The sequence below is a fragment of the Xenia sp. Carnegie-2017 genome, unplaced genomic scaffold (assembly GCF_021976095.1).
Source record: "Xenia sp. Carnegie-2017 unplaced genomic scaffold, XeniaSp_v1 HiC_scaffold_45, whole genome shotgun sequence".
NCBI classification, from domain to species: domain Eukaryota; kingdom Metazoa; phylum Cnidaria; class Anthozoa; order Malacalcyonacea; family Xeniidae; genus Xenia; species Xenia sp. Carnegie-2017.
In genome coordinates, this window is record NW_025813510.1 from 154,635 (window position 1) to 169,631 (window position 14,997).

The window sequence follows — 14,997 nt, forward strand, 5'->3', positions numbered from 1 at the left end:
GCATATGCAAATTTATCTCATGTTGCATATGCATATTTGTTCTCGAACGAAATGCACAAAATTTCGCAAAGATTTTTTATTCATTTTAATTTGATGTCAGACAGCTGGCGTGCATGAAGATTAGTGCCAATGCTGAGTGAGGAGATTACTACAAACGAAATGCAATAATCTACAATGAAACTACATTTTATCGGTATTCCTTCCTCGACAAATCGTCGTATTTTCTACGACGGGAGGACTGTAGCCCCCCTCTGGTGCCACCACTGGTTTTGTGGAGTTTAGGTAGGCTATGTGAACATGCAAAGCGAAATATCTGAACAGATTACAGGAATACTCCTTCATGCAACTTAAATCAGCTCATGTACATTTAAAAAGAAAACTCTGGACACTAACTTAAGACAAAGAACTCTTAAGAAACTCATTTTAGATTGCTGTAACAAAACAACTTTCTCAGTTGACAATCAAATTTAATAGCAAATAGATCGTTTTTCATTGGCTCGTCCCTTGCACGAGTAATAGCAAATATAATTTTTACAGAATTTGAGAAAAATATTATTTCAAATCATTTAGAAGGCGGCACAATGAAATAATACAAAAGATTTTTGGATGATACTTTGGTTTTCATAAATATTCCCACAGCACTAAATTCAATTAGTTTGATAAAATCCTAAGATTTAACGTTGACACATTTCCTGATAGAGTTATTCATTTTTTGGATATTTCATATTTTTGGATATAAAATTTACAACAATAACACTGACCATTATTTTAAAGACACACCTAGTGGACAATACACACCATTCTCAAGTTTCAAACCCTTCCAACATACGTAAAAGTAAAAACTACATGGATAAAGTCGTTATATCACCGTGCTCCTAAGCTCTGTAGTAACACTGATCTATTTAACAAACAAATCACAAAGATAAAAGTGTTCATGTAATGGATTGGAAATACCAAACATCGAACTAAATAAAACATATGGAACTTATGCCAGACACGTGTGTTTAGTGTTTCGAGATTCTCTCCCAGGGTGACAATTGATTAAATTGTTGCTTTTATCGTGGTGAAAATCAACAAGAAATTGGTGTTTATTGCAAAAAAATGAAAAATATGTTTTCTTTGCGTGCTATTCATTAGTTTTAGCCAGACTTGGACCAATATCGTGCTATTCTAGAAGAAAAAATACGAGACAAATCTTTACTTTATTGGAGTAACTTATTGATTAAGCGTTTGGTCATTTATTCATAGCCATTCGATTGCTATCTAAAGACAGTTGTTCATGAAATTTTTATAGAACTTTTTTTATTACGTACAAACATTTCCGTTATCAGTCAAAAGATAAATATTTTTCGTAGACTGGTGTGAAAAATAAGCACCCCCATCTCCCTGCAGAAATAATCTCATTGCTTCACCTTCACCTCACCTCAACTTTATATTGGAAATACCCACAATGCAACATTAATAAATTCATGCAATTTGCGATATAAAATGGCGGACGTTTCGGAAGGATTTGGGGATTGCGATAAATATTTTGAAGGCTGTCTGCTAAATACAAAGGAAATTTTGGTGAAAGATATTGAAAAACGATCGGGAGAAAAGTTAAAAGAACCGTATATTGTGTATTTGATAGAAACCAGGTAACCATCATGAACTGTTCATTACATTTGTAAATTCGCCACTTTTAGAAATGTTTGCAATATTTCTCAATTTTACAGCATTAGAAATGTAAGATTATTAATCTTATTTTTTTGTCAAAACGGCTTTAACTAAGGTCAATGTTTTTTTAAAAGCACTATATTTATTATTTTGGATGAAAAGTCCATGAATTCAGAAGTGCTAACATCTCCACGTTCTGCTGTTGACATGATGACATCATTACTTTAGTGAGAAAAACTTTGCGACGGCTTTGATCTTGTGTAGGCTTAGATGTCATAATCAGTGTCCAATGTATGATTTCCATCAAAACAATGTTTTCCATAAGTTGTTTTACATTTTCATTTCTGCGAATTTTATCAATTCAACAAATAGTTCTATTGTTTCATTTGTAGGTGTTTTAATTCACATAATGATGATGCACAGCAATCTTCCTGCTTATGGCGCAGATACAGTGAATTCGATTTGTTAAGAAATTATCTACAAACCACTTATCCCAGTGTAAGTTAAATAATATATTGTTACATATAATACAAAAAAAAGTTTCGTAGACATGTAAATTTAAGTAAACAGTTTTATTTTTGGAGTCCTATCATAATCAGTAGTAGAATACTAATTGCAAGACCTGTTGGTTAAGACAAAGTTGTGTGCCTTCCTTCAAGTGATATCTATTCCCCCTACCCTCTTCCCCCCTCGATAGGTTCAATCTTTTGAAAGCATTTGCATTTCTGAAGCTCCTTAGCTTTTGCATTTCCTGGCTTGTGTTTGTAACACATAATGTTACATAAAGTTCAAACTGGAAAAACCCGCTACTAAACAAGGTTGTAGCTTTGTGAATTTAAAATGTAGATCTTATGGTTTTGAGCAGTCCAAATGGTTTAAATTAAGAAAATTTAGCTAAAGTTGGAATAAAAGTAAAAATTAATTATGTCTAGTTACAATGTGCTGTTTCAAAGCCCCAGCCTATAGGCTTTGGCCTATAGCCGACTGAGTAATCTGGTACTGAACACAATAGACCTCTTTCATTTTCTGCATAGGCTACACACAATACAAGTCTTATCAGTTTTACATATTATAATACATAATTTAATCAAATTGTTCATAATGTGGCTTTTTTATGAATTTTTTCAATGCATTAAAATCGCATTGTCTGTTGATATGTCACTTCCAAAATTACAATTATGCTCATTTCTCCCAATATTTTATTCCCAGGTGATCATTCCTCCATTACCAGAGAAAAAGGTAACCTTATATTTAATGAAAATTTCTTGGATAGAATTAGTTTGGCCACCTCATTAGCATCAAGTATGATACATCCAAAAATATTTTTGTGTACTTAACTTGTCATATTTCTTTTACAAATTATATTGAAGAAATTTTTTAGAAAATCTGTAAGTGATTTTTGAGAGATATTTGCTGTGTATCAAATGTATATTTGATGAAAAGTTTCTCTGTTAAACAGAGGTTAAAATTTAAAATTTCAACCAGTATCGAAATGGACACTAGGGTGTGAAAATCTAGTTTTCCAATATTTGTTATTGTAGTGTATATTTCATACAGACAATTTCAAGGTAATGAAAATCATTAGCCAACATGTAGGTATGGTTTTTAAATACACTGTACACTGAAAATATGTAGCAACTATTGATTTTTGAAACTGGGAGAAAAAGAAGAAATATGTATATTCTTGATAATTTATAATGGATAAAACACGTCAGAATCAGCCTCTTCATAATCAGAATCAAACATTGCTCTGACGTTATACTGCGACGACAGCACAACATTGAACCTGGAGGGGGGAGGGCTATGACTTATATTTACAATATTTACTACGTCTTACTTTCCCTCAAGTTAGGCTAAAATACTTAAATGTTAGCAAAAACTTTATTTTGTGAAAAAATGAAGTTTTGGCGCTGTGCCTGTTATATTGCTCGCACTCCTTTACATTCAATGCACGTGTTTTCTTACAAACACGTTTTTCTAGCAAACACCTTATAAATGCATATTATTATCTCGTGTAACTTGGAAAAACTTCGCTTGGAAAGGCAAATTTCATTGTGTTACGATGGTGATTTCATGCGAAGAATAACGGAAAATTATTATTTTGAGAAGCAATTCGCCAAAATCCGATCTATGAATCTCGAAAATAATTCGATTTTTTACTATGCCAGACAGTGATGTTTAGTATCTAAAATAAAAATCTGGTATTTTGTGGATATCGGGATATTGCAAATTTTCAGCTTTTCAGTTAAAGAAAACTGATTTTACATTACCACTGTAGAGAATAACTCACAAACTTAAAACGTTTTCGTTTGTAACTTTTTAATTTAGACAAATCTTGCTGCATTTCGATTGAATGCTGAAAATTATAACATGGAGTTCATAGAAAGAAGACGTCATGGCTTGGAGGTTAGTGTTCAAGCTCGACAAATTAAGAGCCTGGCGTTTTTTGAGTTCAATCTTTCTAGCCTGACTGTGTAAGTACATGCATATAGGTTGATATGTAAATAATAATATATTCGTTAGTATTTTCTGCTACCTTGTAGACGGTAACATTTTGTTTTTAAAATACTTTATGTTAATGTAATGTAACATGTTCGTGACTGTCTATTATGGGCCGATACAGCATAAAAAAATAGTTTACTTGTTCTTTAACAAGTACATGTTTTTGTCAATTTTTCATTTAAGAAATAAAATATTTTTTATTGTGTTAGCACATGCTTATAAAAACCGAGAAGTTCTTTGAGTGAACTCGATGTGCAAATAGCTTATGTAATTCCTAAATGACGTTAATGTCATTACAAGCATATCGCATTCTATAGACAACTTTCACATTTTGCACAACTATTCTTTTATTTGATTAAGAACTACTGTTAGTTTTGATTTTTTTCAACAAACCTTTTGCATTATTGTTGTACGTAATAAAATTTAACTGCGTATCTTCATATTATGCATTAAATGAAACTCCAACTGAACTGTATAATAAGCATTTTTGGAAAGTTGCTTGTATTGCGTTGAAAGCATTTTGAAATATCCACCATAAATTGTGACATTAACTTTACTTTCACTCTGTGTTTGTTGCAGTTTTTCTTACATCGAATCGCAAAGCATTCGCAACTTGGCTTGGACGAGTATTTTAAGTCATTTCTTTCGCAGGTACATTACTGTAATTTTTCGGAAAATCAAATGGTTAGGTTGACTGGATTGTCTACTTTCAGTTTCTTAGAAATTATTTGATACTAAAACATTCGTGTCCAGCCTAACTATCAAGTTTGTATTTACGTAGGAAGAAGGTTGGAAAGAGTCAGTTGTTGAGAGTGGATTTCAAAACAAGGTATATTTGTAATTACATAGTTTATCTTATGTAGTCTGGACATTAGTCTCGCCATGATCATCCAATATATTTCGTACACTAAATCGATACAGAAATATTTTAAAGAGAGATATATTTGTTGGCTACGTTCACCGAGGAACCCATTATTTGTAGTGCATTATGTACATTTTTCAAGTTTTAAAATAATAAGTAAAATTTCTATCAAAATGCTAACTTAGATGAAAAAATTCACACAGAACTCTTACAACTGAATTTAGCTAATTCAAAGAAATGATCTTCACCCATGGAAGATAGAATGTGAAGCGAGAGAACAGTTATTGAAACATTTTTTTTTTAGGCTGAATCGAAGTTCAAAAGCATAAGTGCATCGTACAGCGTGAAAAAGCCGGACAAGTATGTTGTTTTACTTGAGTTCATTATTTTATTTTACACACACTATAACTCACAACGCTTGAATATGTGAAGCACAATTGTTGCCTATATTATCTCAAGCTTTCTGATTGTTCAATTGGGGGAAGTATGTCATTTACGAGTCTTGGTAAAAAATCTTATAGTGTAAATGTTACTCATTTGGGTTTGTTGCTTATCCAGACCGTTAACTAAGTTCTGTTTTGCAAATAGTTCTTTTTTCACTCATTGCAATAAGGAAAGCAATAAATGTGAAAAAAACGATGATAATTACCTCAAATATCAATATGAATGTTTTATGCAGTGCGGTGTTTAAAATTAAATGTAGATATGATCTTCGCACTTTGCTGGACAATTTAAGCAATCGTCTCAGGACCTGAAAAAATCAGGTGACTCAACGGGATTCGAACCCATGACCTCTGCGGTGCCGGTGCAGTGCTCTGACCAGCTGAGCTATGAAGTCACACAGTGGTGAGCAGGTCAATATTGTTGGGCTCATGTTTTCTCGTGAAAGGAATGTCATATGAATGTTTTATGCAGTGCGGTGTTTGAAATTAAATGTAGATATGATCTTCGCACTTTGCTGGACAATTTAAGCAATCGTCTCAGGACCTGAAAAAATCAGGTGACTCAACGGGATTCGAACCCATGACCTCTGCGATGCCGGTGCAGTGCTCTGACCAACTGAGCTATGAAGTCACACAGTGGGACGATTGCTTAAATTGTCCAGCAAAGTGCGAAGATCATATCTACATTTAATTTCAAACACCGCACTGCATAAAACATTCATATGACATTCCTTTCACGAGAAAACATGAGCCCAACAATATTGACCTGCTCACCACTGTGACTTCATTCATCAGAGCAGTTTGGTCAGGGGGTTGAGTCACCTGATTTTTTCAGGTCCTGAGACGATTGCTTAAATTGTCCATCAAAGTGCGAAGATCATATCTACATTTAATTTCAAACACCGCACTGCATAAATCATTCATATGACATTCCTTTCACGAGAAAACATGAGCCCAACAATATTGACCTGCTCACCACTGTGTGACTTCATAGCTCAGTTGGTCAGAGCACTGCACCGGCACCGCAGAGGTCATGGGTTCGAATCCCGTTGAGTCACCTGATTTTTTCAGGTCCTGAGACGATTGCTTAAATTGTCCAGCAAAGTGCGAAGATCATATCTACATTTAATTTCAAATATCAATGTTGGACAGAACTTTTATGCTAGCTTTGGAACAACCGGCTGTTTTTGTTTTTTCAAATATGGTAAATAAATGTATTTATTATTCACTGTGGTAACAATTTCGGTTATGATTCGTCAACTGCGTACCTGCAAATAATTCTCGATATCTGCAATTATGACGTCATATTTACAAATAATTCTCGATATCAGTAAGAAAGGCATCTTACATGTACATTATATGTACAAATAATACTTTCTACAATTTATGACACTATTAAAAGCCGAGTTTTTTAAATCAAATAATGGCGATGTTTGCAGAAAATAATAAAAAAGCGTCGAAGTTGGCTTTAAACTTATTTACAACCATATTTAATTAAGGCAGAAGAGCGTCTGACAAGGATAAAAGCGTCTGACAAGGACAAATTAAAGAAGCTTTAAAAAATGCTCTACACTGTTATGTTTTGATAATATTTCAGTTAGTTCAGGTGTATAATAAAACAATTATTGAATTTCGCATGATATCAAGAATTATTCAGATCTCGATTAATTTGATCCTCTTTCCTTCGGCAGATAACATTGACCTCCGTCTGAATAATTTTGATATCATCAATCATGCTAAACCTCATCCAATAATTTTAAAATATTTGTTGGTTTAATTGACCATATACAATTCAATTTTACGAAATTTTACAAAACGAGCAAGGCAATGCATGTTGCACGGACTTTATCAAACCACAAGAACGTATGAACGTGACTTCCTGTTTCCATCAAACTTTACTATGAGTTGGCTCTAAGCCTACAAAAAGTACTGTTTGCTGTGATTATTGTCATATTCAGTATAAGCGCATCCTGCTGAAAGTTGTTATAATAACTTAGTGCATATTATATTATCAACACAAATGTGCTTGTGTGCATTTTAAGGTTTGTTAAATCTATGTAATTTAGGTTGGCAATATTATGTGACAATAATCAACAGTACTGTATTGACGATTATTATTATATAAATACTTATATTTGTGTTCAAACTGCACGACCATTACGATGCAGTCAGGATGCTCTCTCTATACTTCAAGCTCATTTTTAAGATGACACGCGTACGTTGCGTTATTTTCTTTTAAAATCATTCTTACGATAGCTCTTGTTTTTCCCGCTTGATTACATAGTGATCTCTAGCTGTCCAAAACAATTATTTCTAATCACCCACAAGGTTATGGATGGTCAAACATTCACAACCACAAAACATCTTTATTATATGTCCAGACTTTCACATAATTAGTATTCCATAAATTTCCACTCTCATTTACTAATACTATATTATAAATATGTACTATTGTAGTATAGCGTCAACATGTCACAAACGAAAATTTATTTTTTAACCACATTCTTCCACATCGCGAACAACGCAAGATAGCTTTAGCAAGAGTACAACTGCGAGCACGAAGTTTGACCGTTTAAGGGAATGACACGAGTCGTAGTTGACTTGTCAAAATGTTACTTTAACTGTAAACCATTCAAACGGTTGGAATTTTTATTTATACGTACCACTTGCAAGTTGTAAAAATATTCTCACGGCACTTTAGGCAATCATTGTACGCCGTAAAACTCCCATTGACTACGCTTTTACCAATTAATAGCATACATAACTAATTAAGTAATCCCTTGTCATCGACAGGTTGTGAAATTTCCACGTCCGGGTGATTTGATCTGTAAGCTACTTCAAGGCGTCGTAGTCGTAGTTGCTAGTACTTAGGAAAACAATCCTTGTTAATCGTAAAGATATATTTATATGAATTTCTAAACTAAAACAGCGAACAGTTCTTAATAACGTATATGGAACTCTCTCCAGAATCTTCAAAGTACGATCGAAACACAGATTCGAAAGCTTTGCTAAAATTAGCGATAATAGTCAACACAACAACTAGATTGGCCAACAAATGTCGTTTCCAGTATTTTTTCCACACGCGGCCTATAGGAATGTTGTAGTAAAATATTTGAACATAGTTGGACAGACAGTTAAAGATGAAATCGATGGTAACACCGATCGCAATCCTTATTAGGAATTTATGTAACATTGGCTCAGTGGCAATGTTAAAACTTTGAAGCTGATAGGAAATGAAGTAGGCTTGACTCAGAATGAGGGTGTTGTATTCGAAAAGTATATCTTGAATTTCTAAATCAGCCTTTAATCGTCTGGCATGAGCAGTGTTCCATGGTAAAACTTGTAATCTTTGAAAACAACAGAATTTGTTTAAAGCTAAAACCATTTGTTTCCATAAGTTGAAGCGTAGTTTTTGGGTTGCCCTTTTTAAAAAGTTCAAAACCGCTGAAAACAATGAAAGACCGATGAAAAGCCAAATGCTTTTCACATTTGTCTGCATTGTCCTATAGAGAAATATAACTCCACCTCGGATTACGTACACCAAAACAAAACTACGACCAGGATGAACGACCTCGGAACTTTTTCTCAACGCCATATGCCTGCAAAGCACTGTGGGAATAAGCGCTAGCAGTGGTGCTGTGGTAGCGAGCAAGAATTTGTACAAGTTCAGACGAACATTATTAAACTCAGGAATGATAGTATACTCGTATAAATACGAAAGTGAAAGACAAGAGGTAAATTCCATAAGAACAAGTGTTATGATGTGACAGTTGGAATATGGAATATAAGGTTCGTTTACTCGAATGTTGTAAACGACGACAACTGAGGAGCATACTAACGAGAGGCTGAATAAAATAGCTGAAGGATACCTGTAATAGCTATGAACATCGTAAACATTGAGCTGGAACGAAATCAAGTGATATATAACAACCAATTCGCCGAAGATTACTCCTATATAAACTGTGGATAAAAACTTTGCTTTAAATTCATTCCATCCGAATAATAAAATCATCGTGAATGGAAACCATGCATATACCAACATCGAATCGACGCAACCGCCAAAGACGTGAGCACGCTTTACATACAACGGTAGCGTGTTGTTCTCTTTCTGCCATTCTCGACAACTGTTGGTCGTATTCATTGCCACGTAAACAAGCGTTATAGCAAACGCAATAGGGATGATTATGGCTACAATGATGCTAAAGTTTATCCACAAACATTTCCAAAATGACTTCCAAGCTTTTTTACGGGTTTCACAATAATCAAAATTAGTTACGCACTGATTTGCCCCACTTCCAAAATTTTCATTTATCATTTCATCGTAATTATTGTCGTCGTACTCTTTGTTAGTAAAAGTATTTTGTGCATCATCGTCCACATCTCTAAACTCAAAACTACAACTTTCATGTTGAGTTTCCGTATTGGAAGTCACTCTCGGTGTATCCGAAACGAAGAGTGAACAAATCGATAAGGCAAACCCAATTATTTCCTCCAGCATCTTTTACGTATGTTCAACCGACTAATCTATGAAAATAATTCATTAATTGTCCCAAAATGCAAATCTCTCATTCACTTTTATTTGAATAATCAAGTTTGAGAAATTGCGACAGTTCCTTAGCGGATCATGATTCCTAAACGATAGCAAAATTAGCAAACACGTGCATTATACCAATATCTAATGTGTTTATAAAAATTATATTAGTACCGTCAATACTATTCTTATAAATAGTGATAATCATCAATTATTGGATGAGGTTGAGTATGATATCAAGAGTTATTCAGACTAGGGTCAATGTTATCTGTCGAATATTTGATTAATGTAAGTTAGGATTGCTTAAAGAGGTTCAGGGAAGTTAGCGTGAGGAAGTGCAGTTAATTATAGGAAGCTCAATGAATATTGTGTAATGCTCTAAATATGAACAAATATTTAAACAGAAAAATCGTATTTTAGTTCATACTAATACATGCTACAAATTCGTCATATAAATCTTTTCCATACATGTCTTCTTTTGTCTAGTTGATTAATGAATGTTTACATTTCTCGAGAATCCTTGTAAACTTTGTGGTGTTGTGGTATTAATCGTTACTTTATTGAAAATTACTTTTGTCCTTGCAGTCTTTATACAGTATTTGCATGTATGTGCCGATGCTCAACATGAAAATAACATAAATTCTTTTTACTATGTGGGATTTTCTACCAATATGGCGACCGATGAAAACACTCTTTTGGCTTAGCCATTTAGTCTTCTAGCGGCGTAGAGGTTTTAAAATTGTGTTTGTGATGTGGTTATGAGTTCTGTTTTTGCGCATTTACCTTAAAGATACGTAAATATTACTTCAGTAAGAGATTGCCTGAAACACTAAAAATTGGGGCGTCTTTAGTTTGTCATTGGTCGTTACTTCATGTTATATAAATTAGAGTTGTTTGCAGCCATGTAATTTTGTTATTTTGTTTTTAAGAGTGATGTTAGCTATCATTATGATTCTTTGTGTTTGTAGATTTGCAGCCAAATCTTTTCGCTGTTCATTTCAATATAGTATTGTCAATAAATTTTTTATATTTCTTTTAATATTTCTTTAAGAAAATATGAAGATATGAAAAATTACTCGCAAACTCTTCAGGGAAATATTGCTTCATTGCTTAAAGTTCAGCAGGTTTGTAGTAAACTTTCAATTTCCATTTTATATATGGTCTGTAGGAAATCGTACATGCGTAAAAAACTATTGTTTTGTCTTTGTAAACAGTTGTCAGCAAATCTAAAGCACGTGATAATTGCAAGTTTTCAAGATATTAATGTTTCACATTTTTGTCATTTTCAAATTGTTTTTGAGGCCGATTTTATTCTTACTTTTTTCGCCCGAGTTTGTTGAAAGGGTGGGGATATCGGGAGTGCGACACCCACGTATACGGACTTTACGTAGGCAAATGAAGGATTTTTAAATTAAAATCATAACTTTTAAGGGATATTCTTTAAAACATTGGTAGTGAGCGGTAACAACTCCCATATCGTTAAATATGACTAATTTTTACTATCACAAACAGATAGTCAACTTCCTTAACTTAAATAAAATTATCATGCAAGTTTTGAATCGTCTTTGTGCATGCGTTTTATCTGGTTTACCTCTCAATTAGATGGCTACGGTTTCCGTGTCACAACTGTTTACAGTCGTGGGATTGTCGGAAAACCGCGTTTTGTTTTCGTGTGCTAGAGCAACAAGTATTTGCAAAACCATTGTGATTCTTGAGAGGGTCTTCCGAGAACAATTCTCTCCTAACTCGTGGTTTTGATAGGTTTTGTTGCTTTCACGCTTGGAGGTAGAAACTGCCACAAAACGTGTATTTTAATTTTTCATGACTGCTGTTGTCTAAGAGTAAAAGCATGGTGAAACATATTTGCCTTGCGAAATCAAAGTCAATATTTGTGAGACTCAATGTATGTAGTAACCATTGTTTTCTCCAGAAAATTTCCGAGAAGCAGTTAAATATCCATAGAGAACATGCAAATTATGGGAAAATATTCAGGTATGTGGTATCAAACAAGGCTTTATTAATGTTACTTTGGACACAAAATGTAAATTTTATATTCTCTATAGATGAGCTTAAGATGTTGTTAATGTTGCTTCTGTAAACAATTTTTTTATTTCCGTATTTAAAGTGAGTGGAGCAGTATTGAAGATGAAATGGGCAATGCTTTGCAAAAGGCCGGTCACTACATGGACAAGTAAGAATTATTGTATCGAATATTATACAGTAGTTATATCTCCTTGACAGAGACGATGCAACTTTATCACTGTCTCAAACGTCATCTCCACGCTTGGGGGTGACGTCATTCTTTTCTGTCTTTATTTTAAATATTGTGACGGAGAAGTCTACCGATTTTCCTGAAATGCTTCGTGCTAAGTTTGTGAGGAGTGTAACTAAATCTTATCTGGTGCAAAAAAACTAAAAGGAGTGGTTTTAGCGGTTCTTTATTCAACGTATAGCTAACTCAACAATTTTTCTCTAGTTTTGCATCCGCCATTGATGATCTTCAAGAAGAAGAAGAATGTCGTTATGTAGATAAATTGAAGGAGTATCACCTTTATGCGGACTCAATCAGGTATGTTTTTACCAATAAATGCTTTCTTTAAATTCCAAAAAGTATCTCAACATCACATGCATGTCGCACTAATATCCTGTCATTAATTTACATATTTTATAGTGAATATTGTTTCATGAAAATCGTCGTTTTTACTCTATCCATGAACAATGAATGATTGAAACGCCAATAGAAGAATTGTGTTTGTTCATGTGTACATATTGTTTCCATTTATGTTTAGGGTACTGACAAGAAAGCATCAGATACGTCATTACGATCTCGAGAAAGCTGAAGAAACCGTCGCGTCTAAAACAGCGCAGAAGGATGAATTATTGAAAGTGGTAAATTATCTACGTAGACAGTAGACTTTTTCCCAAGCATTCAAAAACTTTCGTCACCTGATGGAGGTTTATTTCCATCGTCAATTTAAGTAGCCGTCCATAATTTGGTGTTTTGATGTTAAGTACTTTTTACACATGCATAAAAGATGAAAGTTTTAAATGGAATCCTTATTATTTTCACTCTGTAGACACAATGAATTTTCTTATTTCAACGTTTTCGAAAGTATTTCGAAGAGCGTTTTCTATGCAACAAACCCTTCGAGATCCCGATTTATAATTGGTAAATTTTCGTATATTATGGGTATTTACATTTGGCGATCTCTTATTTTCACACAACTGCATTTTTTATCATCGTAAAACCATGCAATTTTATCGACATTCGGCGAAGATCTTTCATTTCCTATCAGCATCGTCTATCTTTAAGTGTATTTATGGTAACAAATTCAAATGAAATTAAAAGTCCACTTTTATACAGCCACCTATGAAATAAGCACCTACTTGATACCTAGCAACAAATATATATTTACTGGGGGCTAACGGCACTGCAGCTATTACATTCAGGCTTGTGTCAAAGGCGCGCTTCTGGGATTGTACGCTTTTCCCGGAAATGTTTGCCAGTTAATCAAACAGCTCCATTAAATTGGTCCCTTATTTTAGAACAAGTTGCACACAACAGTATTATCGTAATCGGAAATTATTTTTGACCCTTCAGTTAGCGGCAAAACAATTTAAAAAACTTACCCTCTCTTGTTTAAATCAAAAGCTCTATGTATATTGATTAAAACTTTGATCTGCTATTGTATTGTGTGTTTACGATGTTGAATTCACGATATCTAAATCACTTAATTGAAGTACTTACTTATCTCAGACAGAGGATGGCGAAGAAGGAAAGAAAAGTGGTTTGTGGAAAGGACTTTCTTCAAAAATATTTGGTGGCGACAATCCCGAGGCGCGGGAAGCCAAACTTCAAACTTTAGAAACTCAAATTGAAGAATCAGAAAATGCTGTCACTGATGCGCAACAAGAGTTGAGGTTTCTCAGTTTTCTGAAAATAACTTCATTTTGTCAAGTGGATTCGAGTGCAGTTGACAAAAGAAACATGTTATTAGGGAAACCGAATATTGCCATTTGTCTCCTGAAAAGGCGTTTGATTGGCAATTCACCTCGATGATTAACTTACGACGAGCTTTGCGTATAGGGTTGATGATAATTTTGTGGTTATAGAAGTGATCGTACTGATGTAACTTTCGATCTTTTCTGTTTTTAGTTCATTCACTAAAATGGCGGACAAAGATTATGAACAATTTCAGAAACAGCGTGACAGTGACGTGAAGAATATTTTGATCGAACACATAAAAACACAGTTAAAGTTGTGCAAACTGGTAATTATGCAAGATATAAAAGCTATGTTTAGGGATACCAAAGTCTGTTTTTTTGTCTGGTGGATTGAAAAATGAACGCCGTTTTGATTTGATTTTCAGGGAATATCAACTTGGGAAAACATGAAGGGGGCCTTCGAGGGAATGGCGTGAATGAAAGTTTTACACTTGCACATTTCATTTTCTCAATTTTGGTAATGGAGCGAAAAATTTACATTTAATTACAATAATTTTATTTTGGTCCTATCGTATTATTAGTGATATATTCAATTGTAATTTGGAATAAATTTGTGTAGATGTGATTATTTTCAATTAACGATTACAACACCTAATTGTTCATGCATAAACTTCTAAGCTGTTGTTTCTATGGAATAAAAACCAAAAGAAAATTGTTAAATACAAAAATTGACGTCAAAATAAGAGTTTCCTTCTTCAAAAAGCTTGGAAAATAATTTTACTAAGAATGACGAAAAGCATTTCTTAATATTCGCGACATACATCAAGTGCTCACAACGCTTTTTTTAATGAGACATAAATGATAGTTCATCGTTCTCTGAAATTTAACAAGAACATTGGATCGACTAAACGCATATACTCAACAGAATGGAGCAATTTCAGTTCGGGTCTGTAATATTATCCTATTAAAATAGCGTACGCGATTACATGAGAACAATTCTAGGCCGGGCAAGGCTGAAACTATTCACGCATGCGTAATTGCGCACCTATTGCTTATGA

General features: G+C 33.8%; 1 protein-coding gene across 1 annotated transcript; it reads left to right on the forward strand.

The window, feature by feature from the left end:
- Positions 1-1,470: 1,470 nt before the first annotated feature.
- Positions 1,471-14,679, forward strand: LOC124456316 (sorting nexin-4-like). The gene is made up of 15 exons (XM_047006793.1): positions 1,471-1,637; positions 2,049-2,154; positions 2,866-2,895; positions 3,985-4,062; positions 4,738-4,809; positions 4,940-4,987; positions 5,325-5,380; positions 11,046-11,118; positions 11,925-11,986; positions 12,120-12,185; positions 12,471-12,563; positions 12,784-12,883; positions 13,752-13,915; positions 14,151-14,265; positions 14,365-14,679. The coding sequence occupies exons 1-15, from the start codon at positions 1,489-1,491 to the stop codon at positions 14,413-14,415; spliced, it is 1,263 nt and encodes a 420-aa protein (XP_046862749.1). The 5' UTR covers positions 1,471-1,488; the 3' UTR covers positions 14,416-14,679.
- Positions 14,680-14,997: the final 318 nt, after the last annotated feature.

Bases quoted from the DNA above. Each gene is read 5' to 3' on its own strand.
- LOC124456316 (XM_047006793.1), top strand. From the start codon at position 1,489: ATGGCGGACGTTTCGGAAGGATTTGGGGATTGCGATAAATATTTTGAA. The intron at 4,988-5,324 runs GTATATTTGTAA...TTTTTTTTTTAG, and splicing joins AGAGTGGATTTCAAAACAAG to GCTGAATCGAAGTTCAAAAG. The intron at 12,186-12,470 runs GTAAGAATTATT...ATTTTTCTCTAG, and splicing joins GCCGGTCACTACATGGACAA to TTTTGCATCCGCCATTGATG.